Genomic DNA, 23,593 nt, shown 5'->3' with positions numbered 1-23,593 from the left:
CTGCGAGATTGGAAGCCATTGTTCTAATGCCCACAAATGAACCAGATGTATTTCTTATAGATGCATCATCCCAAATTAATAGAAGATTTCTTCCACTGTGCGAGGGCTGTGACTTCTCAGGCTGAGGGCTGGGAGCTGCTGGTGCAGCTGCAGGAGTATGTCTTACCACCATCTTCTGGAAGTCACCTAGAACTACAACCTCTGGCAGAAGTGCTTGGCAGTGTCTTAAGATGTCAGAATTGGATGTCTTAGTGAAACGTGTGCTGATGAATATTATTTTCTCTCTTCAGCCCATTTGTCAGGCAGCTTATAATAATGATTTCAATGAAGTTCAGCTTCTTTTGGAGAGCAACAGCAAATATCTGAACATCCAGGACAGCTTTGGTGGAGACACCCCCTTAATTTGTGCATGCAAACAGGGAAACAACAGGATAGTTCACTATCTTCTAAAAAGAAATGCCAATGTCAATCTCAGAAACAAGGTGAGTAGACTCTGACTCCTCCTTTGCAGTGACTGTTCTTTCAGATTCTTGCAGTGTATGTGTGGGAACACTGTCACTGCCAAACTCTGGTTTGTTTCCAACTGAGGAATAAATGTAGCCCCAAATTACAATTTAATAACCCTTTATGTTTCTATTTGCCTCCTCATTTATTTTCCTAACTTATCATTGCACACAAGATAATGAGTGTTGCCAATCTGAATTTCTCTCTGTGTTCATGTTCCCAGTTTAGGTAATACTGCATGCCAACCCCAGTGCCCAGTGAGTTCTGCCTGCTTACCCATGCAGCAATCTGCATTCATCTTGCCCTCCAGCTTGTATCTGTCCCTTCTGCAGTTTTTCTTGTTTGTCTTTTTCTTCACCCTGGTTAAAGGGAAGGTCTGAAGCAGAGCCTGTCCATCTCTTATAAATATATCCCTGAGGAGACACTGACTCTATAAAAACCTGATTTATTCCCTCTGTAGACCTGCTGCAGTCACATTATTTGACACATAAAAGCATGCTGGGAAGTGAGGAGGGAACCCTTCATCTCTTTGTCACCTTTTCCCTATTTCAAAAAACCTACCTCCCTTGCACAGTGACTGCCACCAGCTGTTTTCTCTGAGGTGATGAGAAAGTGTGTTTTTGTGGTAGTTTTCCTTGTAGGTTACAAATAAAACATAGCCAGAAAATACATGTCCTGGCTAGTTTGTTCTTAAGATGTTAAGGGCAATAAATAGCCAGGGAAAAAAAAAAAAAAACAAACCCACAACCTTGCCAATTCTATTGTATCATCTCATACTCCAAGGTAATGCTTAGCAAGTTCCTACACATTTGTGGGCTATCTTATATCTGGCTTCCAGTTCTCCTGCTTATTTCATAGGAGGGCAGCAAATGTTCATGAGGTCAGTGGCATATTCTGTCCTATCTGTTATTCTCAATCCTACACAAAGTCACTTTGGGAAGGGTCAGTCTCTTGCACTAAGATTATTCTAATTGCATTGGCAGATATCTGCTAGCTGTGCCTGGCTTTCTTAAATGCCTCTCTGCTTCACCTTCACAGATGGAATTAGGCCCCTGGGTGCAGAAGTTGACTGTGGTGCTCAGGACTGAGAATGGGGAGCAGCAGGGTGTGACACAGAATGGCTTCTCTGCTTATTTTGGGCCTCAGTGTAACACTGTAACCTAGTTTGCCAAACTCCAGTTTGACAACCTGTAGGAGGTTTAACATGAGTGTTCTTTAAGACAAAACTAAAAACCCAACCCTTCAGTTGCTTTGGTAAACTCAGCATTCAAAGATTTTTTTACATTCCTTTCTCACTAGGAATCTGCTGGGGGTGTTGCTATTTGGCTGTATTTCTCACGTGTGCCAAAGGAGATACCACAAACTCTCTTACACCTTTGCTTCAGTAACCAGCACCTCTATCAGAAGAGCTGTGGGGATTCTTCCTGCTGATTCAACTTGCTGGGCAGTGGTTGTAGCCACATAAAATATCAACTCTGCCCTCTTTCTCTGTGCAGCCATGTCCAAGTTTGTGGGCAGACACATGGAATCCTTTGGATCCCACATCCTCCTTGCATGTGCAACCCAATTTCTGTGAGCCTGGATGTCTTAAATATTCTTCTGCTTGTGTTTGTGCTTAAAAATCAGATAAATACATCTAGTAATAACCTAAAATAAAGCTTGTGAGATAGAAAAAAGTTACTATTGTTAATATTAAAAATGTATATAATCAGATCACTGATTCTGGTACTAATCAGAGCTATTTTGTGTTTAGAAAGACCGCACATGTCTGCATTATGCTGTGAGAAAACGGTTTACCTTTCTCGACTATGTGCTCATCATAATCCTTATGCCAGTTATGCTTATTGGATATCTTCTCATGGTGAGTCTGGAGGGAAGGAAAGATCCTGCACTTTCCCTTTTCCCTTATCACTTTTCTCATAACAGTATTTCAGGCGATGAACCTGTACAGAGTATCAACTGCTGTTTTTAAAGGACTGATGGAGAATAACAGAAGCAGCAGGGATTTCACTGTGAATATAGGTAGTGAAGGCATAGAACTGTATCACTGCATCATCCTGATATCTGCAGAAGTCAGATGCTCTTCTTTTTGGAAAAAAACCTCTGCAATATTTAGCTAAAAACTAGATAGTAGCACAATTACTGTCTTATTGTGTCTTTCTCTTGCACCAAACAGATCTCAAAGACTAAACAGAATGAAAACCTGATCAACATGTTACTTAGAGCTGGAGTGGATGTTAATGCTACAGACTTTGTAAGTGAGTTTCTGCAAAGGCAAATGTGGTTTGTATTGATGCCTTGGAAAGTTGGAATCAAAACTCAGTAGCCTTGGTGACTATTAAGCAGGTATCCCTTATTGCAGCGCTGGGCACGCAGGGGATCGCTCCTCCAAATGTGTGCACCCATTAAAGCCAAATTTCTCATATTTATACAGATTAACTAATCATATTCATTATAATTTCTAAGAAAAGGCAGGGTTATGCAAATTATTTCCAGGAAATCATTTACATTAACTCCTCCCAGATAGGGCATGCTCAGTGACACTTAGAGGGTCTTCTGGTGGTCTTCAGGCGTCTTCCTCTCTCTCAGTGCATACTCTTTACGTTTCTACTCCGTGGTTATCTGAGCTCAAAACCACACTCCTTTTAGCTGAAAACAAGATACACTCCATCTCCCAATTGGTCGTCAGTCTCACCATCCATGACTCCCCTATCTTCTACTCCCTCCGGCCTCAAGGCTGCTACCCTACTGTTATGGCTAAGTTTTGCAGCTGCTTTCATGAAACAGCTCATGGGATTACAGCCAGATTCTAAAATCAAAACTAACCTATTCCTAAAAACACACAAATTCTTACTTCTTTATCTTCAAGGCTGTTCCTGTTGCATTGTTATGGTTAAGTTTTGCAGGTGCTCTCGCAAGGACCTTACACAGTTACAGCTTTCTCTTAAACTAATCTATTCTTAAAACTAGGAAAATTCTTACATCAAAGTTATATTAATTGTCTCTTAAGCTACACCTACATCAATCCACTCAGCATGATTACATTTCATTGAATCAGTATGCATGCAACATTATTAAAAATAGCCTTCAGGATCTTCTGGTAATATAGTCCTGCTTTCAGAGTATGATCAGGGACTGAACTGACTGTGATGTAAATATGTAAAGAATGAGAGCCGGGAGGATGGAGCCAGGCTCTTCTCAGTGATGGCCAGTGATAGGACAAGGGCCAATGGGTGCAAGCTGGAGCATAGAAAGTTCCATGCAAATGTAAGGAGAAACTTTTTCACTGTGAGGGTGGCAGAGCACTGGAACAGACTGCCCAGAGATGTTGTGGAGTCTCCTTCTCTGGAGACATTCAAACCCCAGCTGGATGTGTTCCTGTGTGATTTAATCCAAGTGATCCTGCTCTGGCAGGTGGGCTGGACTAGATGATCTTTCGAGGTCCCTTCCAACTCCTAACATTCTGTGATTCTGTGATGTAGCATGAAGATTCAGTGCTTCCCCTTGACACTTTGGCAATAATTTTCTAATGTACAAAGAAATAATTCTCCACCAATCAACTAATTTTCCTTTTCTGATCAATTTTTGCTCTTAAAAAAAATTTTCCTCTTAAAAGAAGCTGGGCAAGAAAGTTTGAAATATTTAGATACTTACATACTAAATACCTAATCCTAATAAAGACTTTAGTGATATCAGAGTTTACATTTATTACCATTTATGAGTCTTTGGAGCAGATTTGTGGGCAAAGATTGTGCCACAGTGCTAGACCGTGTGTCTTCTCTTGATCTTCAGTGTGCCGATTGGCCTTGTGTAGACTTCTGTATCCACCAGCAGTGGTAAAGAGCTCTCATCCCCTAACCTAGAAAAGGAAACCCTCCAATTTTAGCAGCATCGAATTCTAATACCTAAAATGTCACCAAACAGTATTGCTAAAGACACACTTTTTGAGATAAAGATAATGGAATATTCTGAAATTAGTAAAGAACTATTGGCTTCCTGCTGAATGTATCAGACCTGTTTTAGCAGCTGCATCCTGGGGGAGAAATGATTTTTGTGTGAATGATTTGGTTCCCATGACTTATGAGAATATAGTTGTTTTACTGTGTAGTGTGTTGTGGTGGGATCCAGCTCTTAGGAGGAAACTGTGAAGGCAATAGGTAGTCATACTTGCTTAAGGTCTACTAAAGAAGTAACAGAACTAAAATCCATCTGCTTCTCTTTCCCTTCAGTCTGGCAGCACAGCCCTTCACTATGCTTGTGAAATGAAAAACCAGGCAGTTATTCCTCTACTGCTTGAAGCTAATGCAGACACTTCTGTAAAGAACCAGGTAAGAAGGTGAAGTAGTTACCTGCTAACTCATCATGATTGTTAACCAGTATGTTGTAGGCCTTAGCTGGTGCATACATTTGAAAAAATGGTGTGCAGCTTCCTGGCAGCAGTCTAGTTTGCAGTGTGGTATAAACCAGCACTTGCCCCATTACCTTTGTTGGCAAGAGCAGCTTTGAAGTCCAAATCCTCTGCTGCTGGATTTCTACTAGTGAGCACTGCCTACATCTCTTAGATACCTTTGCTGTACCATTTCTTAGCTCAAAGCTGCTTTACAGCTGTTTCTAAGATGCAGGCTGCAGGGGAGAGGTAAAAGACTTCCTAGGTGCTTTTATGCCACTGGACACCATTCTTCTGAGAGGTGCTAAATCAGGCTGCTTCTGCCATCAGAAAAGCTCAAATGTTGTCCAAATGAATATGGACCTGGGAGTACAGAATCATAGAATATCCTGAGTTGGAAGGGACCTATAAGGATCATTGATATCTGCATTACTGAACTGAAGTGAGAAATGTATTGCCCATGTTACTTGCTCTTGAAATCCGGTCTTTGCTTAGTTCAGTTCTGACTGTGGACATTAGCCCCAGGAAACAACTGAATGGCTGTCGCTACTGGAAGGGAGGGGGACACTGCCCCTAGCTTCAGTGAGAACATTATTAGACCCAGGATGTTCTGAAGCCTTTGTTTTAGAGTATGTGATGGTGAAACTTACGCAGGACAGCAGTGCATCTGGGCGGCAAATTCAGGAAAGCTCTTTGTACTTGATCCATATCTATCATATTGCAATGTATTTCATCTGTTTCTTTCAGAATGGGGAGACTCCCTTAGATATAGCAAGAAGATTGCAGTTCCACAGCATTGAAAGCATATTAAGGAAAAATTCCTAATCATAAAGGGATCATGAACATGCAGAAAATTACCTCATCTGGCAATCCGTCTTGCACAGCGGCTGGACTCCTGCAGAGAGTTGAGGGCTGTTACTTGATAAAGACCTGGTCCAAATCAACCCATTCCTTGCTGCAGACTTTGCTTCAGCCACATGGGCCAAAGGGAGTTAATTTTATTTTACTAAGCCATGAATGATTACAGAGTTTTCAAAATATCACACTTCTCCGGTTTGTCTGTTTCCCCAGTTTTATTACTTGACTTGTGCAGACTGTGGATTTTTAAAGCTAGCTACAGTATTTCTGGAAGGTTAAATTTTGCACATGATAGTTGGCAGCTAATGCAAAAATAAAATATCCTTTAGAGCCTGTGTTACCTGTTCTATAGTGGATAAACATGACACCTGGACAATATGCCACAGAGGCTTACACAAAGTCTGGCACCCTTCCTCTTTGTATTTCTCTTCCTGTAACATAAGCAACCAGGAAAATAGATCTCTTAGCTTAGTTATTTCTCTTTCCATCCCTAAAACAAGTTTCACACACCTTTATTCTTGCTATCTTGCTACAAGAAAGGATTATCTTCTCTTTATATATATATATGTATATATGTATATATACACACTATTTTTATATATACATATATATAGAAAAGAAATAACAAAAAGAGATTTAATGAGTTGTTGGAGACCACAAAGAAAGCAATTAGCCAGTCACTTCAGTGCATTGAAAGATAATAATAAAAATATGTTTGGCACAGAAGAGAAATAAGTCTCTCTAATGCCTTTCCAATATTAGCAATATGCTAATAAAAAAATCAATAAATGAAATGTTGCTGATGGGAACCAGATATATCATTCCCAGTGGACTGCACAAGATACATGCTTTTCAGAGTGGTACATGCAGCAGGGGATGAATATACCAAAATAGTAGTAGTAATAGCAACGAAGATCATAATAGCAATAATAATCCCATGAACCTTCTCTTGCATAGATAAAGACAGAAGATAACGTGCAGTGGAAAGCAATTTATTAATGTGCCTGGTGCTTTGTGATTTAATAATACAACAATAAAGGGGTATCTCCTCTCAAATGCTGCTCAAATGCTGCTGTATCTTGCCTTCTTGGTCTAATGGGTCTTTATTTTTGTTGACAGTTTTGGCCATTTTGTGTAAGATCTCATAATTTCAGAAGATACATGCCATGATCAGCACTGCTAATGGCTGATGAACTGTGTGCATGGAGAAGTTAGTGTATTTTTCCTGTGTTGCAGAACACATTTGTTCAGTTTAACTATTCCATGCTGACTCCAAATGCAAAGGATTTTGGTTGTGCAATAAGCTTTGAGGCCCCACCCAGAAACACTCTGGGGAAAAAAAGGTACCCTGTCTGAGCCTGTAATACAACCATTTTGGGTGTAACCGGAGGACAAACACTCTTACCTACCAGATCAGCTTGTTAGTGTGAGTAGATGCAAGGCGCTGCATTGATAATGAAGATCATATCTCTTTGGGCTAATGGCTGGAAAGGGAAAGCAGCCAACTGCTTTCCCATGCTGCAGAAGTTGTAAAATGGTCAAGACAGAGTTATGTAAAAGTCAAAGCTGATAGCTCAGACTGCTTTCAACAACTTAATTGCTGGCGTCAAGAATAATTGATGGGGTGGAAGCTGTATTGCTTGGAGTGCAGCATATCTGATGGGTCTACAACTCCTCATTCCTCAGCTGCAAACCATGGTCATTTAAGCTGGGGGTTTTGGAGTGTGTTTGGGTGATGTATAGGCAAGGAGGACAAGACAATACTTCTATGATTTTTTCTGAGATTGAATAACTTGATGTTTAGTAATCATCTATTGCCTGCTCAATTGCTTGTGTCTAAAGATCTCTTGGTTGTGTTGACACTGTAGGTAAATGTGATGAGGGAAAAAAAGAAAATCCCAGATCTCTGTTAAGTGGATAAATGATTTAATTTAAACAAACCTCAGTTTCGTACTTCAACAAATTGATGAGCAAAGTCTACTTCCAGGTCATCATGGGAAAATATAAATTGGACATGGAAATGCCTCTGTGGGGCAGGTAAAATGTAGATGAGAACTAGTCTTGTAGAAAGAAAAGCTGTCCAAATCAGGTGATTCCTGCAGTGTGTGCTCAAGTATATTAATGTTTTCAGCTTTCATTCCTATACACCTCAAACGTCTTAGGAAAACAGCAGTCACAGTAACAACATAGAAAAACCTTGAACTATGTGTTTACCTCTTCCCCAGGTAAGAGGTGATAGCACTCATTATTACCAAATAGAAATTTTGGAGGCTTTTACTAAATGAATCAACACTCTGTGTGTGGTTTTTAAGGGTGTTTTCTTAATAGTTCAATGATTTTCAGATACACTTTCTCAGTTGCGTCAAGGCCCCAGATGAAATCAAGATGTCCCCAAGCAGGAAAATGGTCATGGTAAATGAGATTACTAATTCTTGGGAGTAGCTTTGCCATGTCTTTTGGATCTGCAAATTTGTCACTTCCAGCACTCCAAACAGCAATTGGTACGCGTATTTTCTCTATCTCGTACACAGGAGGAGTAGACTGTAAGAAAGGGAGGAGAACTGAGTGAATGCTGTTGTATCAGAAGTTGTGCTTAGAGAAAGGATTTCATGCAAGCATCTTTCCCTTGTGCACTCTCTGCAGTAAAACAGCAAGGATGGCCACCCTCTTGCTGTCAATTTCCCTTCCCCATTCCCTGCTAACCATGAAAAGGAATAATCCCTCCTATCCTGTGTCTTTCCATATTGCATGGCTACAAGTTGTCTTGCAGTTTGACACCTGCTTGTGCCCTTCAGAGGTGGGGACATGGAAAGAACAGAGTCTGTGTCTATCGGGCAAGGGCTGTGGAGTATATTTGTGTTTATATTTAGAGTAGGGAGATCTTTGGTGTTAGTTGTTATGCTTGGGACTTGAGTGGCAAGGAAATATTTTAACAACTTACAATTTCACCCTAGAAAATTTCTGAGATGGTGTGCATGTGTAGAATTGACTGATTATACCTCTGAAGCCTTTCTGTCTGTGAACAGACGTACAGCAGAGAAAACTGCAAGTCAAACGTGATGGTATAAAGTGAAATGTGAGATTCATTTCCTTCCTTAACAGCAAGGCAGACCTTGAGGATTTTTAGGATGTGAAAAGCTCTGTACTCATCCAGTTCTAGGATTTTAGTGTGGCTCTTAGCCTTCTGGGAATGGCAGGTAAATTAAACATGTCATTGGACACATCCCTGCATCAGTAGGGGAGGCAAAACAAACTTCTGCTACCTGTTTGCAAGGCCTTATGTGTGAATTGTTTTGCCAGGACCAAAGGATGAGTTGTCAGGGAAACCATATTACCTTACCTGGTTGTATTTCTTCATGTTTTCCTTGGAGCCATAGTCATAAGCTTGAAAGTGCTCTGTACGTGTTAGCTGTTAAAAGAACCAATAAAATATGAGTGTTGAGAGACCAAGAAGCAGAGCGCAGGAGGCACTTCCCTGCCTGTGATTGAAGCCAAGGCTGAGGCAGTGGACTGACCCCTCTCACCCCTTCATCTGGTTGCAGACTCCCAGGGGGACTAACGGTGGATCATATGGTGAGTGGTTTCATCACCTTTCCTCTTGCTAACTTTCTCTCCTGATCCTCAGCTCACAACCCTTGGTATATATTGTTATTAAAATTTTGCTTGACAACCACATTTTGATTCCCTGTTTGTGATGCAGAGTTGGGTTCACTTGTCACATGGAAAGAGGACCTGAATGTCTAGAACATGTCAGGGCTATTCCTAGTCTGGTGTAAGATGGCTCCTTACACATCTTTTCTTGTGTGTGTCAGTTTTGTCGGGTCTGCTCACAGTCATGGCAACATTTCCAGAAGCTGTGTACTTCTTACAAGAGTTTGACTATACATGAGTTGTGCTGTGACAGCAGTTTTGAGCTGGGACATTAGACAGAAGACATTAGCCTTCTTGAGTCTGTGCTGTCTAAAAGGTAGGATATGATCCGTGCAGGACTGGTAAGTTAAGAGTCAAGTACAGATCTGTTTGGAGGTTTTGTTTGTTTGTTTTGTCATTTTACATTTTGCACAAAACTGACCAGTAATTTCATTTATGAGTGGCTATACATAACAAGGTAAGAGAAAGTCAGTGTATGGCAGTGTAAGAAAACCTTGACTTCAAGGCTTCAGGTAGCTGGGGATGTGTTAGACATTGGCTTCATGTACTGCCTTTGCTTTTCTATCCTGCTGTATCTGGATTTGCTTTGTAGCCACTTTGTTAGAGACTGGTAAATTGGCAGTAAAGCCTGGATGTCAAAGGTTTTTCCGCATTTCCTGGCTCTCAGTAGGTGTGTAACTGTGGAACTGACTGTTGGGAATTTCTGTGTCCTCAGGAACACACCTATGTTCTAGACCATAATAAGTGTTTGCAGAGATGGGGATTCTGCCTATAGGATCTATGTGGATATATACTGGTTCAACAGGTGCATCTGGACGCATGCTGTGAGGTTGCATGTTTGGACCTGTCTTGCCCTTATCTGACAGGGACCATGAGCAGAACAAGCTCATATCACCAGTGCATAAGTAGAAACCCATCTTTAGAGAACTGCAATCCATGATCTGCACAGTAGCAAGAATGAGTAAAATGAATTTGGAAAAATCTGACTGTTAGTAACATTCCTGTAGGGCAATGCTTCTTGCCATGTGCTGTTGTAGTATTAGTCAGTTTTCCACTTTGCTGCTTGTGCCAGCAGAGGTGTTTGTGTGATTAACTGGCTTTGGGAGGTGATCCAGGCTGCAATTAACCCTCTGGGAGAAGAGCTTTAACCTGGATCACTTCTCTATCTGGCTCATCCCCTGGCTGCTCAAGTTTCCACTCTTCTCCTACTGCCTGCCAAGTGCTGAGGCTGGGCTCACATTCCCTCTGCAGCTCTCAAGGCAAGTGGCTTCATAAATAAAAGCGAAGGCTGGAATCCAGTAGAGCCCAAAATGCAGAGAGGGCTGATGTGACCCTGGGAAATCTCAGCGCCTGATACCACAGTGGACAATGCAGGCAACAGCTTGGTGAGCCCTGGGAAACAGTGCTCCCTCTGTGGAAGGTGCTTGTGGCGGCAGGTGAGAAGATGGGATGGGCAGTTTCCCAGACCCATCAGCTCTGGACTTCCCTGTAGGCTGTTGGATGCACAAAAGAGCATCAGGAAGAGCCTGTCTATGTGTCAGTATGCAGTTATACCTGAAGCCAGTGAATAATGTTCTGTACCGATGTTCCAGCAGGGGAATGTCCTACGTATGTATCTATTCGACTCTGGAGAGAAAGCAGAAACATTATGAAGACAAGGGGACCCAGTGTTGTGTCAGAATAAAGCTGTGAAGGACTTGAGCAATACACTGCTGCTGTGTGCTAAAACCCCATTTGAATTGCATAAACTTCAAATATCCAACAGAGTTCTGAGAAGCAGATTTAGGAATAGCTTGTTAATAGTATGTATCTGCATACTATTTTCAATACTATCTTCATGGAGTTTGTTCCATGAAGGTAGTATTACTGTGGGATCCTGTGGTTCAGCAGCAGCAGAAAAAACCCTTCTAGTTCTTCCAAAGTAGATTCTTCACCTCACAACAAACTCCCATCCATGCCTAAGTCTTTAGAAAATTCGCTTTTCCCTCCACTTTAGTACTAGGAGCAAAGTCAGCATACAAAACAGATTGCTTTTTCTTCTTTTTGGATGTTTAGAGTTCTGCTAAGGAGATGTTCCTACTCTATCTCCCCAGATTCCTCAGACTTGTTATCTTGCCCTGAAAACAACATTAGTGACTTAATTCAAATCAGGAAAGATTCTTAATGGTTCAGCTCTGCAATACAAAGGGGTTGTAATACCTTTAATTGCTTTTGCATTGAACCTTTGATTTTCACTGCTTTCCCATATGTGCTTTTATAAGTGGTTATAGATGGAGAAAAAAAGGCCCCAGTCTTTGCAGATATTGCAGTAATAAACATTACATAGACCAGCTTCTGCATAATTTGGCCACTGCAATGAGGATTTAAGATATGTTACAGCATTCATATGTTGGTAGGCAGGGGGACAACTCTCCTATCTCTCCTGTCCCCTCTGGCTGATGCACTAGTTTTTGTGTATCCCACTGTAGAAGTGTTGCATTCCTCAGGCACAGTGCAAGGACTTTCTGGAGCTCTACATGTGGGGCCCAGCTCTAAGGACAAGAAAAATAGGAAAACGCCATCCTACAGTATTCTTTGGAACCAAGTTCTGGTACAAGTAATCTAAAAAGTGGGAAGGGAAAAGGAGCTTTTCCCTGTTATTTAATTATTCCAATGTTCAGAGGAGCCTGGTGGAAGGGAACTGGAAACTATACTACAAAGAAGAACTCTAACTGCATTATCTATTGGCTCTTTTTTGTGTATGACCAAAATCTGGTCAATTTAACCCCCAAATGTCTTGGGAATTCCCTCAGTCTCCTGAGAGCTACGTTGTGGTACATTTACATGTCTGACAGTTACTAGATCAGGATAGAGCGCACAAATGTAATTTCTAAAACCAACTTAGTGTTACTTTGAGTATGTGTTTTTGTGTATACTTACTGTGTTCAGATTTTTTATGCTTCCTCCTGCTATGTAACAGAGTATATGGCCACACAACTTATCCAGGCTTGCACATAACTGTGTCACAGGTCCTTTCAGAAATCCGATCTGGTGCATGGTTCCTTTGCAACCAAATACTAACTGAAGGAAGAGAAAAGTGCAACAGGTTTTTCTTTTCCTTGTTACAGGAGCATTTTACGCAGGAAACTGTTGCTAATAGCCTGGCCTCCGTGTTTGGCAACTGCTGAAAGAACCTATCCTCCCACTACCCCTTAAAACACCTTATTCCCCATAGTGTATCACATATCCTTCCTTCTTCATATTACTGGCATCAATCCTGGAGGGAAGCCATCCTCCCATTTCTAGTGTAATGACCTCAATACTCACTCATTTCTGAACTCACAGAGATTGTCATGGCTGTTATTGCAGCTCTGGTTTAATTCCTCCTGCATGAGGCCAGAAAAATATTAATTAATAGCAAGAGTCCTATGACAAGAAAGAGTTTCTGAAGTCTCCTACTTTGCTAGAACCTGGTGCTACAAGCCCTATATCTCCAGAATATTCCCCACAGAGTCTGAGAACAGATTTTTCAAGAGCAGTTGATTCATCCTCAGTTCAGTATCAGCATGTCATATGTTTGGGAACACTTCATCTCAGTTGAGTGAATCCTGCGTAGGTAAGTCAGGGGTTGGGCCTCTTAGAAGGAAAAATGACATACCCTGAGCAGTGGTTCAGGAACATTAATTATCTTGATCAGAGGGCTTGTAGCATGTAAGACTGTGGTTACTGGGCCCAGAGCATAGAACGCTTTCACCCGTTTCGCCAGCTCAGGGTTTGTAGAAAATGCTACGAATCCTGCAAACACAGAAGAAACAGCCCAAGTTAGGGAAGACACCTCCCACAGACAAAATAAATAAATAAAGAGTAGGCAGCAAACAAGAACTGAGATGAGATTTGCATTGTCTGTTTTCCATGTTTGTCTGTACTTTTACCTAAGGTAGGTGTTCAAGATGGGTCCTGAAGTTAGTTTAATTTGGGAGGAGAAGTTCATTCTGAGGTTTAGAGCATGGTTGGACATTGCCTTTATCAGAGCAGTATTTGTAAGCAGCATGTCATTGAGGTTTTCATAGTGAAATAAATTCCCTCTAAGTTCAAAAAACTCTCATAAAATGAGGTTTTCTGATTCTAGTCTCTAAAGATCTATATATGTTTATGCTTCCATGAAGCTGCAGAATAATTAGCCAAATACTGGGAGCTTTGAGTGTTTTCAACTCATTGTTTGCACCAAAGGCAGCTAAAGAAAACCTAGATACTTTGTTCTGCCATGAGGGTCTTTAAATACATTTATGAGAGGAAAAGAAAGAAAATATCTGGAGCTGTGACAATTTATGATTTTCCCACGTTTCCTTCTCTTCTTTTCTGGGTTGTTTACAGTAATGAACTGGCAGTTACTCATTTCTAAGCAATGTCCATTCATGTATCTTACACAAAACCTATAAACATCAGGAGCTTTCATCTCATGCTAAAAAAGTTAGTTGAATTCAGGAACCATGAAGTGAGATAATGCTAAAGGCTGGCACTGAAAGAAACAAAGTTATGAATGTTTTTTTCTTTTCTTATTTTCAGTCTTTAGCACTAAGTTTATAAACAGCAATGTGGCCAGTTATAGCCATTCATGAGCTATGCTTTGAACTACAAGATTGCCATTAAGTCACATGACTTAGTAACGTTGAGGTTCTTTTTCATTGTCTTCTGTTACTTGAAATTATGCATTCTTTGTGCTGTTTTAACTTTTTAGTTTATACTAAAAAGGAAAAAACCCATATGCCTTAATTCAAAATATTAACTTAATTCCAGTTGCTAAGAATTTAAGAAAAATAACCAGCGCCAGTACCTAAAGTACCTAGTAAATAACCACTTTTATGTCACTAATTACTTAAAAATTTGAACTATATTTGGATTTGACATTAAGTTTCTTGGCTTATTAAGGATAACCAAAGCTGGTTTTAGAAGACTTTTCCCTATTTTCCAAATCTCAACTCAGAAGACACTTTCACATTTGCTAGCTCTCCAAAACCAAGAAAAAACCCTGAATTATTGGGGAAATCCACCTACTGACCAGATAGGAATATGAATGGCTGTGAACTGTGAGTGTCCTGTTATTACCTGTGGTTGACCCTTCAGAGTGACCAATGTAATATATATCCTTGTGTCCAGTTTTATTCATGATGAAGTACAGCTCTGCTGGAATATCGTATTTACCTATCTCATCAAAGCTACAGGGAAGAAACAAAAAAGCCAGCAGATAATTTGACTATCATGACATGAGTTACCAATTTTGTTCATTGCACCGAGCAGAACCCATTGAAAGTTGAGGTTTCACGCTTTGTCTGCATTCTTCCTTGAGTTGGGGAAGGGAGTAGAGGGACACCTCTGTACTGTTCAGGCTGCCCGATCCCTTGAGCTCTCTGTGAAGGAGATGCCAGTTTCACCTGTCAGCTGCAACCCTTAGGGAACTGAATTTAACCAATTCTTTTATTAGAATAGGTTACAAAACACATTTCACTCTTGGTTGAATTCAGCTGTGAGAGATCAGATGAGATTCTGCTCCAGCTGAGGTTCTTGCTCTCCCTCTCACAGTACTTTCTCCCTTTTCCTCAGCATTTCATTTGGTTTCCTAGTAGCTGAAATCTTCCCCAGACAATACTCCCAACTGAGTAGTGGGGAGCATACTTCTTTATGTGGTTCTTTTCTCTTCTTGGTTGGCATAGAACCTGTTCTGATGCTGCTTTAGGTAAAAATCATCAAGCTGAAGCTATCTAGTCCCCTTGGAGTTTCTGTCTGGTGTAATTTTCCCTCTACAGAGTACCTGAACTGCCAGAATGCTTTCTGGCTGGGATTAAGGGTCTTGTGTTTTAAAGACCAAGTGTTCCCTCGGCTGTTTCCCATCCAGACATCATAGCCAGCATCTGCAAGGAGGAAGCCCAAGCTGTTGTTGGGCAGGTTAGAAATCCAGTGGGTAGCATCTCCTAGAAAAGCATGCTGTAGGAAGACTGCAGGCTTTTGCCCTGGAAAAGATGAAAACATTCTTATATTGAAGCAGTAGTTAATGTGTATTTACAGTTGGGGTGCAGAGTTTAGTTAGTGAGAAGTTTTAAATCTTTCCTTCTTCAGGAAGCTCCCAGGAGAACTATGTCTATTGGTCTGAGAAGCCTGAAGAATTTGTTCCATGCAACGAAGAACTGTTTCATGACATTTCATAATCATTTCATGACAGGACTGGCAAATAAAGAATGTAATGAGTAGGCCTGTCCCCACCTCATCTTGCACTAGAAAACCAACTTACATGTTCCTATGTTGAAACCGCCTACCCACATATGAAAACTGCTGAAGGCAGAACAGTGTATGAAGGACAAAGACTAATTAATCCAAAGCAGCATATAGGCCTTTATGTCTATTCAGTAACAAACTGAGGAGGGCTGAGAGGCCCCTGATCTAAATTTGGTTAACCTTACTTTGACATCAAGGCTGATCCAGATAATCTACAAAGGAAGAGATCGAAATAGGAGGAGGCATCCAGAATAAATTATTCTGTAATTCTAGCAAGGAGTTATAAGCCAAATAGAGGTATCCAGGGTACCTCAAATTCCAAGTATAAACTTTTATTCAGTTTGGAAAATCTGAAGGAACAGATGCAATGCACTTGCTTTTCATTGATAACCTGATATTTTATCACCTTCCTCAAGATTATCTCTGTACTTTAGAAGTCTGGGAATTAAATTTTATATGCCAAATCTGACAGGCTTTAGGGTCACTCTTCTACTTCAAATGTATATTACTTAGGGTGTTTATTCAAAATCTTCCCAAATCTAGTCCCAACCCCAGCCCACATGAGAGAAAAAAAACCTGGGACATGAAAAAATTGCTAGAAATGTCTGAAATATGGACAGAGACAATGAATGTGTGGACTTGAGATGGATTCAGAATTCAGGCCAAATTTCTGACTTCTTTCCAGGAAGAAAAGGTATGGAATGTGCTGTTGAATGTGCAAAAGGTAACAGACGGGGCACCTATGTAAGAGTTGATTCTCAAGAGTTTACATCCTATGACTGTGCCACACCTGCACTTTGGCTGTTTCTCCCAGCAGGAATTCTGAAAACACCCAGAATATATCCATCCTCTGTGGTAACTTGATATTCCTCGCTGGGGTATCCATAATACCGGATCATTTCACTCTGTGAGAAGACAAAGGAGAGTTTGTTACCAGGCTAGTTCTCCTGCTTTGGAGGGTAACCAAGCTAAGCAGTGTGACTGTGGGCTGTTCTGTGATGGTAGTGCAAGGTTCACAATAAATATTGCAGGTCTTACAAAAAGATGTATCAACAGTCTTCAGACCTATCTAGGTGTAGTCGTCTGGTATTTGACCCCTATCATGGGACAAGGCAAAACTGTAGTGAGTGACTAACCTTTGGGGAGAGAGGCTGTCCTGTTTTGCAAGGCTGATAGAGATCATACCTTTCTAGAGAGTAAACATGCAGCAGTATCTGTGTAAGACAGTGCCAAAAGATAGGGGTTTTGTGCCATAATGAATCCTTTCTTGCCAAAGTATGGTTAGGCAAGCCATGCAGGCAAAGCAAACAAGGGTGGAACTCTTGTCACAGAGGAACTCATGAGACCACCTACACCTCATTTTGCACGTCCTCTGAGGAAATCTCTGGTGATTCAGAGCAAGGGGTCTTGGATGACCTGCTGTTTGAAACAGGGATTCATCCTCCCACTGTACTGAGCAAACAGGCTGTTAGAGAGGAAGAGGATTTGCTTCCCTTAGGACTAGAAACCAGCCTTTGCCTCCACTGCAAAGGGGCTCTTCTCTCTGTCAGGTTGGACTGTTTGCATAGGAGTGTCAAGGTTTCTTCTGGGCCAGTGCTCCCTATCATAGTGCTGGAGGGATCTTTGTCCTCTTGCCAGGATCATGCTCTCCACTCGTATGTGTAGTAGCCTGAAATACCAATGTGTTTTGAGAAAGGTAACTGTAACCAAGTGTCATGCAACATGGCCCAGCCTCATGTTCATCCTACATCTGATAGCATTCACCCTAAATGCAGGCAGAGAAAGTTTGTTGCTCAGTTTGATATGGACTGGAGCAGCTACTTTGTGCTCTGGCCCCAGGCAAGGGTTGAGTCCAATTGCTGAAGTCAGTGTTCAGTAGCCTGGATCTCCTATGCCCCTCAGAAGGTTATGGAGTTGCCTGGCCTTGGAGTCAAAAGTAGTAGCCAGCACTCTATTGCAGTGCTATTTGTGTGTCCTCATGTGATATGAAAGAGACACATCTGTCCATTGCGCGTTCAGAGCTGGCCCTTGTTGCAGCAGTGACTCCAAAGCAGTGGTTTTGAGGAAGGCAGGTTGGGAAAATGGAAATGTGGAAAGGGCCTCCTGATAGGATTGTTAGTGATGGAGCAGTGGTAGTGGTACCACAAGAGACAATTAAGAAACAAAGGAAGAAAAAGTGAGCCAACTTACAACATTCATAAAGCATTCAGGGTTGCGAGTCTTCCTGTACTGGCTTTTGTCTGAACTCAGAGTGGGGGGTGTTACAAGTCCTGCAGAAAAGGCAATTCCTTGGGAGCAGAGCAGCATGAAGAAACACCACATCTTGGGTCTGTGTGAAAAAGCACATCGGGGTGTTCATGTTAGGAAAAATAGAGTGGAATTTCACAGGAAGACCCAAGTGGGGTGTGTCCTGAAGGTTGCCCAAGGTCTATTCCCCAAGAGACTTCCAGAATAAGGACCTGTTTGAGGAGGGACTGTTCACAACATACGCTGTATAACAGGGAGGTTTGTAGAATGGGTGAGGAAAACCATACAAGCATATGCTTAAGCCCTTTGCACACGATGAGTGAGCTGTGTTTGGTAGGCAGGGCCAACTGTTGGTATGAGTCAAGGGAAGCTTGACAAAGAAGCATGAGTACCTGAGGTGACTTGTCACACAGCTTGTCTGCCTTTAGCTTCCTCCACTTCTCTGCCAGGAGGAGAAGGGGAAGAAAGCACTGTTTGTATCCTGTCTCCTCAGGAATAAGGTGAGCAAAGTTTGGGACAGACTTTCCCCCCTCCTCCTTTGGGATCAAATGCCGTTCTTGGTGCTCGTCACTGGTGTGCTGGGATGAGGGGTCAGTCCATGAGGCTGGTAAAGGATTGTGGAGGGGCAAGAAGTGATTCAGGGACTCTGGGAGGAGATGTAACAGGCTCGGGGGAACATGCTTACACCAGTTCAGTTGTGCTTTCACCATGGGGTCATGTGACCCAGACCTAGTTCAAGTTGTTTGCAATTTGTTCCTCTGAGAATATGAAGTGACAAGGTGACCATGAATGCCCATGACTTAGGTCCCAGTCTACCTAGAACATGTTTATATCAACATACAGAAGATATGCTTTCAGGTTTTAGTCTTTTATTTTCCAGAACCCATTCAATGAGTGCAGGAACACTGTTCTCTGTGAGCTTTCTTGACCTTTTTTCTAACATGATAATTGTGGCTCAAAGGCTTCCTAGGAAAGGAAAGAGCAGGTTCTGTGTCCCCTCAAAAATTTGGGTGGGGAACTAACTGTTCAGAGAGCAAGAGAAGTGCTGAGATATTCAGTGCTCCTTGCCTACAAGAGAGATGCAAGAGGGTAGTATGATTTTTCTTTCCAGTGTAAAGAACTGTTCAAAATAGATTCATCCATGAAGCTCAGGACTGTGCTTACACATTCTGGAAATCCCTCATACATCTATTTGTTGTATGCTGTGCCTGCATATGTGAGGAGATAAGAAGGGCTGTGAAGAAAAAAATAGTTGCCATTCCTCACATGAATAAAGACCTTGAATATTAGGCAAGCTACCTAAATGTTCAACAACAGGATCCATGGGACAAAGGGACACGTAATTTAATGTGAAGTTTCATCTCATCAGCAGCTTCTTGTAAGACTGCCTCGCCATTAATGACTGGGGACATTACTGCACTTGTAGGTCTGGCTTCCTCAGAAGAAAAGGGCATGTTTCTATGACCATGGTGTGTTTATGTTAGTTTACCTTACCATCCATCCTGTAATTAACTTTTGATGTCACTGGTAAATATCTGCCAATTTCAGCACTGAGGTACAAACCTGTAAGGAACTCTGGTTCACAGGAGCTACTGAGGATGATTGTTTGCTGAGGGAGGACTAGTCAATGGGGTTAGAGCCTCACTGGGGGGAAGGCAGGTTGACAGCAGCTGTTGTATGTTCTGCAATGAACTGAGAAGTCAGCAAGAGTGAACTAGCCAACTAGTCAGTGTCCATGTGGCTTCAAAGGAGCCACAGTATGCATGGCTGAACATCAGGGCTTGTGAGAGAATTTCATAGGAGACCTGCTTGTATTTATGGTTTGCATTAAGAAGTTAAGCAAACTCAGAAAACAAATCTTCCTGAAACCAGTAATTTCTGGGGCCACTAGATAATCCAATTTTTAATCAAAAACACAGGTTCTCATGCATCCACATGTTTCTGGAGTCTGCTTCTAGGATAAGACATCTGCTATGAAAAGACATGTTGCTCTCTGAAGTTTATTTGAACTTGGAATTGGAACTACAGATCCAGAGAAGCTAAGAGAGTTTTCCCTGTCTAGTGATGGGGAAGATGAGCAGGATTTGTGGGAGTGAGGGAGGGGTAACCAAGAGATTTTTTTTTGCACTCTATAGATCTCCTTATAGAAGGAATTTTGACTTTTTCTCATCTGCAATTTAACCTATAAATTTGACTGAACAAATTTGAAGAAGTAAAACCTCCTGAGTCATCAGACAGTTGTAACGAAGCAGAGTTTGGAAACACCCAAAACTTTAAAATTGGCATCAAAACACATTCTGTTAAATTCCCTTTGTATATCAAATACTTCTAATTTTTGTTGTCAAAACAGGAAGCTCAGGCATCGCAATGCTCTGTTTTCCTTTCCGCTGTTTTACTCTGCTCTAGTGGGAGTAAAATATGTCTCCCTGTCCCTGCATGGGGAATCTTATTTGGGAACAGAAAGTCCTGTTAATGTCTCAGCTTGTTTTCAAATCACTACCAAGACTAGTTGAGGCAATGCAGAGGCTAAATTAATCCTCTTGTTAGGGCAAAATTTTCTCAATGTGCCCTATGATCACCTGGCTTAGCTGGCACGGCTCACAGACTTCCAGGTATTTGCCTTTCAAATCAGATGCAGCGGTCTAAGTAATATCAATCTGTCAGGTCACTTCTCCCCTAAGCCTCAGAAATAAACAACTGACAGTTAGGAGCTGTGAACAGTCGTTCTTATCTAGTGAGATAAAGTCATAAGGAAATATTGAGCATAGTAAACTGTTACAAAAGAACATACTTAGAAAGAAAAAAGGTCAGAGAGAGAAATGCCTTTTAAAGCTTTTTTTAGGCACTTTTAAGATTTGGTGATACTGAGATACAAGCCATTCAGGTATTCATCCATCTATCCTTGTGCTTTAAGCAGTCTCGAATTTATTTCGTATTAACTGTAAGGCATAGACACATCAACCAGAGGAGCAACTGTGACTCAACGCATGTGAGAATCTTCTGCCTTACTAACAAAACATTCTTGTGCATGAAATTGCAAGAGCAGGAGGTCCAATTTACACACACTGTTGCAATACCAAGGGTTTCATTCCCTTGCTCTTAGACTGAAAATAACATGTAGAGTAAAATTAAAGGAGTGTTCTTTTTCTTCCTTTTGTTCAGGTAAAGCTTCTTTGTCTTCTAAGTTGAGCAAACATGCACTTCTGTGCATAACAATAGAGACGCAGATCAGAGAGTAAAAAAGCTTTCTATTCTTACAAGCAACTGCACAAAAGCAAGACTGTACACCTTTATGGAGACAGGCAACAGAAAGAGAGACCATGAACACATGTACAAGCAACTTACCTCTGCTTTGACCGACTTGCTTGTGTCTTCTGCTGCAGTTCCTAGTCCGTCTCCACTAGCAGACTGATTCACTGGCAGAAACCTGCGCTGATAAAAGGAAGTCAAAACACTATGAGCACTTCAGGGTAGCAGCTGTGAGTGTCATGAGTTGGCAGCATTTATTGTAGAGCATGTTTGAGTGCTGATTTGGCAGCGCTTCAGAAGTGGGGAAATCTTTATGACGAAAAAGATCTTCTGGTTAAATTCACAAACCCAAAATGCAGCATGGAGCAGGAGAGTTTAAGAAGTACCTACAAATCAGTGGTTAGTATGTTTAGCTGGGACCTGGGTGTTCCAGTTCCCTAAGGCTGTGGCCTGTACTGTTGCCCAACTGAGGGGCTGCTCCATGTATAATCTTTTTAGACGAAGAGGAGGCAGCATCCACCTTCTCTCAATGTATTCTTTCAAGAACACTGTCTCTGCTGTTGCTCTTCATTAGGTTTATGCTAACTTTAACACTGTACACAGACCCCTAAGTCTTTTTTTTCAGCGAGAAGTACAACTCATAAACCCATCTTATTCTACATTAGTTACGCAGAGTTGATGTGGCTTTTGTAGGGATCCTCTGATGCCAAAGAAAGCTTGAACATACTGTACAATCTTTCTTCCAGTGAGAGAACAAGAAAGCGTTCTTGTTTCTCCCAAGACACTTTTCATCCACTCTGAAACATAGTATCTTTGGAGATCCTTGCCTAACTGCTGTTGTAGCCAGCCTGGGGGCTCAGTCCTCACAGAAGTTGGCTGGATGAGCACAGGCAGAAGGACACATCGTGTGTCTTTAAGCAGCTGGGCTACAAGCAAAGTAGAATCATCCTACCTGAGGATCAGCCCTGTCAGCCAATTAACTGGTAAGTGTCTTCAGAAGAACTTGTGTTTCATCATTCACTGATGAGTGTTTAAAAGAATGGTTGGATGGAAGGGATGTGCTCTTGGGAACATTGTTGCAAATAATACCATGCCTCTGAGTGGTGGGGGAAGGAGTGAAGTAAGAACAGGATACCAGTGAAGCCACAGTAACAGACCTGCTTTACATGCGAAGGAGAGAACATTGTTTGGGATGGTGAAAGAGGTATTTTGGTAATTTCTCAGTGAAAAGCATTATAACTTGGATGTTACGATGTTTTAAGTGACAGTAACTTTAATCAAACAATAATCACTCATAAGGGCTTCTGCAACGTGATGCCTAGCCCCTCCTCATGTCCTAGGGGGTAGGATCAACAGTCCCTATGATGCTTTCTATGCTTCTTGCCCAGCCTGTTTTACTGATTTTCCAGAAAATTCAACACCCTTTCTCCTTTACAGTCTCCCAGGTTGCAAGATAGAGATAGCTGCTCAGCTGCAATCTTTTTCCTAGGTGAATCTGTGAGATGCTCCAGCTTCTTTCAGGTATATTGCCATACTATTTCCCATTGTAAGTATTGAAAACTCATAAAGTAGGTCTCAAGTCCTCATGTGTTTAACTTACAATCAGTGAGCTAGTTGAAGGGCTGACTCTGTGGAGGGTATTTGTCCCCAGGATATATTTGGTATAAGGAATATCCTTGCCAGGAAGGGAGCTGTTGTGTTTCAATCAAGCTCTACTTACATTTGTGGAGCACAAGAAAATGGGAATAGGCTTCAGTAATGGGCTGAGGAGATGAAACATGCCTGTTTGTGTCAGAAGGCAAAGGGACAAAAGGGACAGCAGCCACAGTAAATTTGTGTGGCTAATAAACCATTTTCAGAGTGAAGCACTGACTCCTTGGTCAAGTAGTGTCACCAGCAAACTGTCTTAGTGTAACAGCTGTATCTGGCCTGGTTAGCATCACAGCCTTGGACCACATTAACATTCAAATGGACAATGAGGATGACACACTGAAAGGAAACCCCTAAATGCACTGTGTTTCTTTTCATAGTGAACCTAATGGCACTTTACTGTGGAGGGATGGTGACCCATACTGCTGTAACCTAAAAACCACAGAGGCTACCCTTCAAGTGAGTGTCATTGTGCTATAACTACCTATTTGAAAGAAGATTGGTACAGACAGGATTCCCCATGGAAATTAAATAGGGTGACAGTGTCTTCTGCATTGTTTTCAAAGCAGTCCTTCCACTAATGGACAATGTGCCCAAAATACCCATGGGTATTGGCATGGAGATAAGGGGTTCTTTCTAGAGATATTTGGGTACTTTTCATTTCAGTGTTTTAATCCCAAAGAAGCTTCTCAGAGCTTTACCATGGTAAAGGTCAGAACAGCTCAGCTCTGCGGTAACCAGCAGTTTCCATGGGAATCAGCAGCACTGAGGTTCCCGCTGGGTTCAGAATGTAACTTT

At 41.6% G+C, this 23,593-nt stretch overlaps 2 protein-coding genes across 2 annotated transcripts; one reads left to right on the top strand and one right to left on the bottom strand.

Moving 5' to 3' along the window:
* Positions 1 to 230: 230 nt before the first annotated feature.
* ANKRD22 (ankyrin repeat domain 22) lies at positions 231 to 5,716 on the top strand (the record flags this gene model as incomplete). Its single annotated transcript, XM_084264829.1, has 5 exons — positions 231 to 482; positions 2,258 to 2,365; positions 2,681 to 2,758; positions 4,734 to 4,832; positions 5,639 to 5,716. 5 exons carry the CDS (start codon positions 231 to 233, stop codon positions 5,714 to 5,716), a joined length of 615 nt encoding a protein of 204 aa, XP_084120955.1.
* Positions 5,717 to 8,056: 2,340 nt separating this feature from the next.
* LOC311192636 (gastric triacylglycerol lipase-like) lies at positions 8,057 to 17,971 on the bottom strand (the record flags this gene model as incomplete). The annotated part of the gene is made up of 9 exons (XM_084265163.1): positions 8,057 to 8,290; positions 9,090 to 9,158; positions 10,955 to 11,026; positions 12,320 to 12,460; positions 13,038 to 13,174; positions 14,486 to 14,595; positions 15,189 to 15,387; positions 16,440 to 16,554; positions 17,840 to 17,971. The coding sequence occupies 9 exons, from the start codon at positions 17,969 to 17,971 to the stop codon at positions 8,057 to 8,059; spliced, it is 1,209 nt and encodes a 402-aa protein (XP_084121289.1).
* Between the last annotated feature and the right edge of the window lie 5,622 nt (positions 17,972 to 23,593).

The sequence above is a fragment of the Gallinula chloropus genome (genome assembly GCF_964237585.1).
Source record: "Gallinula chloropus genome assembly, chromosome: 5".
NCBI lineage: Eukaryota > Metazoa > Chordata > Aves > Gruiformes > Rallidae > Gallinula > Gallinula chloropus.
This window is presented reverse-complemented; position numbering and strand designations above follow the sequence as displayed.